The 9,066-nt window shown below is 54.6% G+C and overlaps 1 protein-coding gene across 11 annotated transcripts in view; it reads left to right on the forward strand.

Moving 5' to 3' along the window:
• PIP5K1C (phosphatidylinositol-4-phosphate 5-kinase type 1 gamma) overlaps positions 1–8,716 on the forward strand; it is a 66,786-nt gene extending 58,070 nt beyond the window's left edge. For 4 of the 11 annotated variants that reach the window (XM_066276132.1, XM_066276177.1, XM_066276149.1 and 1 more), the window contains 4 exons: positions 1,431–1,554; positions 2,984–3,061; positions 5,423–5,506; positions 5,801–8,716. In XM_066276132.1, the coding sequence (XP_066132229.1) occupies positions 1,431–1,554; positions 2,984–3,061; positions 5,423–5,506; positions 5,801–5,803 (289 nt within the window). In that variant the 3' untranslated portion in view covers positions 5,804–8,716. The remainder of the gene's footprint in view (positions 1–1,430; positions 1,555–2,983; positions 3,062–5,422; positions 5,507–5,800) is intronic. The other 7 variants (XR_010731266.1, XR_010731265.1, XM_066276172.1 and 4 more) reach the window with 7 other exon arrangements.
• Positions 8,717–9,066: the final 350 nt, after the last annotated feature.

Here is a 9,066-nt window from a genome sequence, read left to right on the forward strand (position 1 = left end):
ACCGGCCAGGGCCAATAATGTAAGTTATTTATTCTTTCTCTGTGGACCAGTACCAAATGGCCCACAGACCGGTACCAGTCCGCGGCCCGGGGATTGGGGACCACTGCTCTAACCAATGGAGCTGTCTGGCCAGGGCTGGTCTATTCTTTAATTTAGAATTTCTGACCTAACCAGGTGGTGGCACAGTGGATAGAGTGTCAAAACCCTGAGGTTGCCTGGTTGAGTGCAGGCTCATCCTGTAGCCCCCACCCCAGTCAAGGCACGTATGAAAAGCAATCGGTGAACAACTGAAGTGCTGCAGCTATGAGTCAATGCTTCTCACTCCCTTCTTGTCTGTCTCTGTTTCTCTCACTAAAAAAAAAAAAAAAAATCTGTTCTATTTCAAGAGACCTTACTTAGCGTTTATTGTACACACACACACCAGTCTGCCATTGTCTGCTTTTTCGCTTTGTTAACTGAAGTCTCATAGTGTAATGTATCATTCACTCTTTGCCCAGAAAAACAACCTGCCCTGAAACATGACCAAAGGACAACTTCTCCACAGTTAGGGGCGCTCTGTCACCTCAGAGCTTGTCTTCTTAGTCATGAGATGAAAACTACATAGCAATCACATAACTGGGCCAGGCCTGGGCATGATTGTTCCCATCTCTCTGAGTCTCAGTCTCCTCACCTATAACATGGGGCAGGGAGATTCTGTAGATTCATTCCCACAAGGCTCTTTAGTGGGCCTGGCATGTAGTAAGTACTCAATGCTGTGTGTCCCCATTTTATTTATTTTTTATTTTTTACAGAGACAGAGAGTGAGTCAGAGAGAGGGATAGACAGGGACAGACAGACTGGAATGGAGAGAGATGAGAAGCATCAATCATTAGTTTTTTGTTGCGCGTTGTAACACCTTAGTTGTTCATTGATTGCTTTCTCATATGTGCCTTGACCGCGGGCCTTCAGCAGACCAAGTAACCCCTTGCTCGAGCCAGCGACCTTGGGTTCAAGCTGGAGGGCTTTTGCTTAAACCAGATGAGCCCGCGCTCAAGCTGGCGACCTTGGGGTCTTGAACCTGGGTCCTTCCACATCCCAGTCCAACGCTCTATCCACTGCACCACCCCCTGGTCAGGCTGTGTCCCCATTTTATAGATGAGGAACTGAGGTTCAGAGAAGGAAAATGAGGCTTCAGAGTTGCACAGCGGGTGAGTGGCAAGGCCAGGACAGTGCATGTTCCTAATTTGGGGAAGGGGTCCAGGTGGGCCGATTATTAGCTGGGTCACAACAGAACTGGGAGTGTTTAGTTTTATGTTGTTTCTGAGACTTTTGTCTCCATCATGACACACAGATGAGGGAAGAGGCGCAGAGGGGTGGGAGCAAGTGGGCTAGGAAAGGGTGGTGGTTCTGAGAGTCTGGCCCAGGACTCCTATGTCCTGTCCTGTCCCCAGGGTGGAGGCTTCCCCAGCCTGTGCCTCTGCCGCTATTGTTGAAGTTGAAACTGCCAGCCAGGCCTCAGAGCCCGCCAGCCAGGCCTCGGATGAGGAGGATGCGCCCGCCACTGACATCTACTTTGTAAGTCCTCCAGGGGCTCTATCCTATCACCAGAACCCAACGCAACACATGTTCATGTGTGCATATACACTGAAATCCACACACACTGGCACACATTACACATGCTGTCACACCTGTGTATACATGCCTGTACACATGCACACCTATGTACATGTGCTCACATACACTCCCACATTTGCACACATTCACACAGACACACTCGAGAGGAATGCCCGTACACACACCTGCACATGCTCTTGCACACCCACTGGCACATTCACAATGTGCTCTTCATACTCAGACACTCACATGGTATGCTGTCAAACACGTGCACACTTACATGGTATGTGAATGGCCCGCCCAACCTCACCCAGGCCAGGCCATTCCAAGGCCAGGAAACTGCCCTGGACCCTTTACCCCAGGCCTTGTGACCACAGCCTGGCATGAGCCCAGGCCCCAGCTATGCCACCTTGTCCCCCTGGAATCATCTGAGTCCTCATGCTCTCAGCCCCGACAGGCCCCTGGGTTCTTGGTCTGCCTCGCTGGCCAGGGTGGACTGGAAATGCTGTGGGTCTTCTCCCATTGGGTGGTGGGTGCAGCCAGGTGAGCTCCATCCTCAAGGGGGCAAGGAAGGCAGGTGGGCCTCATCTTATCAACTTCACTGACCGAGGACATGCAGCTGCTCCTGGATAAGGCAAGATTCATCATAACCGGAAGGGAACCTGTCCTAGGGACTGGTGCCTCCCTCCCAAAACTGCATCTCCTGCAGGCAGGCAGATTAGATGAGCCAGGAGCCTGGGTGAGGTAGGTGCTGGGTGGCCAGGGAGCCTGCGAAGGCTAGTTCACTGGCCCCTGACAGTGGGTCAGGGGTCAGATGGCCCCAGTTGCAATGGGGAGCACCAGATGCTGCAGCCCAACTACTTGCCCTCTTCCTAGACCTTCATTTCCATCTCTGCCCACCCAAGGGAAGATGAGCTGGGGGCTGCCTGGTCCTGGTGCCAGGTCTCCAAATCTCCAGGCCTCAGGGCAGTTTGGGTGAGGCTGGCCCTTAACTGGTATTGCTGCTTCATACCTACCACCACCCTGCTGTCCAGAGCCAGCACTGCTGGGTCGCAGGGTCACTGCCAGGAATAGCAGCACGCATGTTGTATGTGTGTTCATCCTACCCCCCATCTCTGGAGTCTTGATTTATGTCCTGTTCTCTTGATCTGTGTGAGAGGCGGCCAGATTGTATCCTGTGAGTGGGTGGCTGGGCCACATGGGCAGCAGAGAAGGTAGTGGCCTCAGTGTGACCCTGACACCCCCAAACCCTCCTGCTGCTTTGCCATCAGCTCACCTGCCCCCACCCAGCACCCTCCCCATCTGACCTTCCTGACCTCAACGGGATTCCACATTCCTGTCCCCTCATCCTGTCCTCTCTTTGCCTCCTCCGCCCGCCTGGCCCACCCAGTTCACGGATGGGAGGTACTGGATTTACTCTCCCCGGCATCGCCGACTGCGGGCCGTGACGCTGAGCTCCTCGGGGACTGTAAGTGACCACAGCAGGCCTCCAGGAAGCCCAGCCCTGCCCCGCTGCCTGGGGCAGCCGGGAGCCTCAGGGCCTGGCCATCCCTTTTCCTCTGAGAAGGGACCTGGGGAAAATAATCATGACAACTGCGTGGGGTGCACTGCTGTGTGTGTCTTTCAGGGATGTCACTTAATCCCCTGTGAGGTGAGCATCAGCGGCCAGCAGGTGCACAGCAAGTGCTCAGTGGGATTGGCCATGACGGAGTCTACATTTGACCCCCCACTCCCAGGCCACCTCTGCCACCCTTCTCAGCCCTTCCAAGCAAGGGACAAGTTGGACAGATACTTCTTACTCATTCAGACCTTGCTTCAGACAGCTCTCCAAGGAGTATCTGCCCCTCTGATGGGGATAGTCAACACGGGTCAATGAAGGACTGCAAAGCTTGGCTCTTAGCTACAGGAGATAGGAGATGGTATCTTTATGCCCATTTCACTGATGAAGAAACCGTGGCCTCGGCTCCCCAGGGAGCCCACAAGAGCACATGGTTTAGATAAAATCTGGTTCTAGACCCCCAAGTAGCCCATGTGTAATAGACACTTGTTCACCCAGTGTGCTTGGAATACTATGTGGATGTCATGCAGCAAGGGCCTTATCAGTCCTGTTATTGTCATCATGAGCAATAAATGAAGAGCCCAAAGAGGCCAAATAACCTGCCAAGAGACACACAGGACCAACGGTAGAACAGAGTGAAGAACTAGAGCAAGAGTTTCTGTTCCCAATAGGAGGCCCCTTGGAGGCTCACACCTTCACCCACAGCAGATCCCTCTGCCCATCACTGGGTGTCGAGACCACTTCCCTAGTCCCTCCTGCCACACTCTGTCCCATCCCCAGATGGGTATGCCATCCCCCAGAAGCGATTCATGATCCAACAGCTGGGGAAACATCCCCCCAAGTGCTCCCTGGGGGGAACAGTTTAGAAAGGTACCTGTTGGGGGTTGACCTAGACTTTGAAAGACAAGAAAAGGATGTCTTGGCAGGGCTGCAGCGAAAACCCAAGTATAGAGGCTGGATGGGAGGAGAGAAAGGCTGGACAAGCGGTAGATCCTCAGGCCTGCAGGGAGGATGTGCCCTTGGCCTGAGTATAGTGGGTTCACCCCCAGTTTCTGAGTCCCTTTCTCCCCTAGGCCCAGCTCTCAACAGGGCTTCAGTGGGACCCTCTTTTCCCATGTTCTGAGCCCCAGCAGGGCAGCTACCTCAGCATTGAGCACTCTTGCTGCGGGCCTGTGCTAGGCACTGGACATGAGCGGCTCCCAGATGGCCTGCCCCTGGCTTCCAGGATCCCAGGTGGTCAGGGGAGGCAAGGCGAGCTGCTGGCAGTGGGCAGGGGATTTTATTGCTCCATCACTGTCTGAAGGAATGAGTGGGGCATATGGTGGGGTCTTGCCCTGCTGCCCACAGATGGACACAGGTCTTCCAGCGAATGAGACCCATGGTACCCAGTGGCCCAGGATCTGGCCCAGAGCAGGTGCCACAGTGAGAGCTGCAAGAAGGGTGGGATTGAGCAGGCACTGAGGTTGAAAAAGGCAGCAGGTGGGCTCTGAGGGGCAATGAATGCAGAAGGGGCAGGTCTGTGGGCTTATTGGTCGTAGCTGTACGGGTTTGGGCCCAGGTAAACATGGCCAGGGCAAGTGTGTGCTCAGGCCTGATACTCACAACATAGGCTGGAGCAAGGGTAGAAGTCCTCAGGCCTTGGGGCATCGAAGCCAGGGTGGGCGACTCTCAGGAGAGAGGAGGAAGAACGAAGGCAGCTGAGGAGAGCCCTGAGGAGGCCTTGAGGGCCCAGGGAGGTTCTTGAGATGGGATCAGACCCACCCCCAATCTGATGACAGAATGGGGAATCCCTCCCCAGCTACAGCTGGAGGAATACCAGTCTGCCTGCCACCCTGTGCCCCCAAGTGCCCCAGAGCCTGCGTGGCAGGCAGGATCTGAGGTTGGGTGCTACTGGGCCACAGTGGGGTTCAGGTGCCATGGGTGGGCAGAGGAGGAGGAGGAGAGAGAACAGCAGAGTACACCAAGCCTCTGTCTCCCTTCCTCCCCATTCTGCTGTGCCCAGCCTGCCCTGACTGCACTCACTGCTTCCTGCTGCCCACCCTGCCCGCTCCGGCCACTCAGCCCCGGCCCTGCCCATCTCAGAAGCCATCCAGGTTGGGGCCAGGTCCCCATCAGGGAGAGGGCAGCCAGGGGCTGAACTGCCCATTTGTCCTGCCTTGGGATCCGCCTCTTTTATTTCTGTTTCTTCTTTCTCCCTTTCACCTCTCTCGTGCCTTTTCACACCCTGCTCTTCTGCGCCCTTCCTGCACGTGCCGCCTGCCTGCCCTCCAGCCCACCGATGAGAGGAGCTGGGTGTACTCCCCACTCCACTATAGCGCACAGGCCCACTCAGTCTCCGACGGCGAGAGCGACACAGTAAGTGTGCCCATGGCCCACAAGCCTGGCCCACGTGGGGCCGAGAGCATGAACCCCAGATGCCCCAAGGACAGATGGGGAAACTGAGGTCTGGGCGGGAGGGGCAGGCCTGGGCTCTTATTGTGTGGTGACCCAAGGGGTAAGTATCTTGGGGCCTCTGTCTGGCCTTCATGGTACAGAGTCCCTGGCCTGAGGCATCAATGGTGGGGCCAGGCCCCACCATGGCAGGCCCTCTGGGTGGGGGGTTCAACTCCAGCCCATCTAGCCCTCACCTGCCTCTCTTGCCTTCTGCAGTAATTTCTATGCAGTCACCAACCCATAAGTGTGGAGCACACACTCAGCCCAGCTCAGCCCGGAGCACAGGAGATGCCACTTGGCTGCCGCTGGATCTTGCTCGCCTACGTCCTCCCCTCGGCGATGGTCAGTGATGCTCTGGGCTGTAAAGTGATAGCCCTCGGCTCTGTCAGTGACCTACGCCTGTGATACTGTGAACCTTCCTGAGTTTCCAATCATGTATTTATTTTGGATCCTTACTCTTTGCACAGAGACGGCAGCACATGACTGCTTTTTTAGAAAAAGGAAAAGAAAATAGAAAAAGAAGAAACTCCATTCTATGCACTTTTTGGTTCTTTGCTATGCTTGCATGTGTTTTGCTGAGGGAACAAGGCCCATGGGCTTTGGGGACCTGCACCCCAGTAGTCCAGCCATTCCAGCTGAAAATCCTGCTCTGAGTTTCTGCAGGCACCACCCTGCTCCACCTCTCTATCTTGGATGGGGCGCCTAGAGGGAAGGGCCACCAGGTCCCTACTGGTTCCCAGGGTATCTCTGGAGGCCACCCAGCAGCTGCTTTTGGCTCAGGTTTGTGGGCCAGGTGCCAGACATCTGTCCTTGGGGGAGGCCAACTGGTGGCCTGGGGGTGGCTTACCACCCTGCTGACCCCTCTATCTCTAGCATCTGTTTCCCACCACCACCACCACCCAGGTGAATTGGGAGCAGAAATAGCAAGGCAATGACTAGAATGCAGACGCGTAGCTGCCCCATCTCAGTAGGGTTCAGGGCTGTGGACTCATCATACAGATGAGTCTCTCTCATCTCTCTCATCTATAATGGACCCAAGTGATGGGAGACGCACTTACAAAGCAGGATTTCCAAGATGTCCAACTCAGAGGAGGCAACAAGGCCCTTAGCCACGAGACTTTCAGAGAGCTTGTGTCCTGGAGCAGGGTCCTCCCCAGGCACAGACATAAGCCTAGAGGGATAAACTCTTTCCAGCAAGAGCTCCCCATGACTGGGATGGGGAGCCTCTCATTTTAAAATGATGATGATACCTGTACCGATTAAAGGACAGGAGAAGAAATTGTTCATGAAAAACAATATGTTTTTTGTCATCTTCAGCAGGGGAAGCCAGCCATTCCTGGGCCCAGAGCCCCACTGGGTGGCCGCCAGGATACTCTGCTGTGTCCAGAGGGGGCTGCAGGAGCCAACAGCTTTGCATAGTCTTTCTTGCATCCACCAGACACACTCCCACTTCTGAGGTGAAATGTCAGTGATGGCTTCCCCCTGCCCACTCTGCAGATCCCTACCAGCTTGACCCCACATGGGAGGAGCGGGGAGCCAGCTCAGAGCGGAAGCCACACCTTTTAGAAGAATTTCTCCCCAGCCCCTGCCTCCCTGGTAGAGCCTGAGACAGCTAGATAACCTGCCGATTCAGGAATCTGATTTTTTTTAGTCCTTTGCAAGCTGCATACACTGTTGCTCCTTCCTGCTATTCAGGTCCCTCCTTAATCCCACCTCGAGCAGCTTGCTGGAGAGAACCTGTTGGTCTGGCTGCTGTCTCCTCTTCCCTGAAGAACCAGGCTGTGCCCTGGGAGTTCTCCTCTCAGTGTCGGCACAGGGCCAACACCCCTGCTCTGAGCAGGGCCATGACACTCCATACAGCCTGGGGAAATGGACCCTCAGAGGACCCGTCAGAATGTTTGCAAGTGGCCTGAACAAGAAGCAAAACAGCATCCTCTCCCTCCTACCCAAGGAGCATTTGTCCACACCCTGGGAAGCACCCTCACCTGGATTTAAGACCAGCACCCATCTGCAAGGCACCCTGGCCACGTCACAAGTCAGTCTGTCCCCTGACCAGTCCCACCAATAGGGCAGGCAGGCTGAGCAGGCAGAGCTCTGAAGCACATTTCAGACCTGGATGACTAACAGCTGTCTCACCCAAACGCCACTGTGGAGAGTCCCCACTCAGGCCCCTAGACGCCGGGCACCATAGACATCATGAACTCCGGTGGGGATGACCAGTGCAGCAGGCACAGTCCTGGAACTATAGGAGCAAGAAGGGGAGTCACCTGCATTGCCCCATCAGGTCCCCAGTCCCTGCTGCACCCTTGGGCTCTCCTGAGGGGATCACAGAACAAATGGGTCAGTCAGATGCTGACTCACAGGATAAATTTGCAGACCTGGATATGACATTTCTATTTTCGTGTTAAGTCAGGAAAACCCCTTTGGAGACCCATTTTGTGTTGTATTCTTTGTCCCAGAACTGTGCCTATGTGAGGCTTTTGTTTATTCTTTTCCGGGCAGGAAGGAAGGAAGGTAAGACCTTATTTATAACTGTAGTGAACTCATGGCCTTCCTCAAACCCCTGACCAGGAAGGCCCTGGATCCACCCAGCTGTCGCCAGCTCCCCCACACACACACACCAAGATGGAAATCTGCAAATTGCCCTCTTTCCCTCTTGGCTCATCTCTGATGGCTGCTGTCGCTGAGAATGTGGGCAGAGTCTGACTTGCTGTACTGTAAAAATGAAAGGTATTTCCTGAGGCCGACAAGGTGGAACCTTCTGTGAGTCCCTGCCAGCCTCCTCTCAACACCCCCACCCTCCACCACCTGGCTCAGTGCAATACTCCCATCTCTGATGGGCTCTCTTGCCGTGGTACTGGTCACCACAGCCCCTTGGTCCCCATCCCAACCTTCTTTTTATGGCTGAACTGATTTCAAAACAGGACGAAACTGCAAACCTTGTGTGTCTTAATTCTCACCAGGGCTTTTGCGTGCTCAGCCCCTGGTATGGTATGTGACAATCCAGAGTGCAGCCTTCTATGGGTGCCTCTGTAACCTTGTAGCCACTGCTGACCCTGATAACACTCATATGCTACCCAGGCCCCATCCTTGCTGCCCCTTTTTTTTATGTTGAAGAGATCTCTCTAATAAATCGGGTAATAAGTATCTGCTGCCTCTTTGCCTCTCTTTGTGTTCCTGTAGTTTGTTTGGTTAGGAGTTTGGGGACTGGTTTTGAACAAGAAACAGAAAGAAACTCTCAGGGGATTTAAAATAACAGGACCCAAATATCTTTTTTTTTTTTTCTTTTTTGAAGTTGGAAACGGGAAGGCAGCTAAACAGACTCCCACATGCGCCCGACCGGGATCCACCTGCATGCCCACCAGGGGGCGTCGCTCTGTTGCAACCAGAGCCATTCTAGCGCCTGAGGCAGAGGCCACAGAGCCATCCTCAGCGCCCGGGCCAACTTTGCTCCAATGGAGCCTTGGCTGCGGGAGGGGAAG

This window comes from Saccopteryx bilineata, chromosome 1 (assembly GCF_036850765.1).
Source record: "Saccopteryx bilineata isolate mSacBil1 chromosome 1, mSacBil1_pri_phased_curated, whole genome shotgun sequence".
Taxonomy (NCBI): domain Eukaryota; kingdom Metazoa; phylum Chordata; class Mammalia; order Chiroptera; family Emballonuridae; genus Saccopteryx; species Saccopteryx bilineata.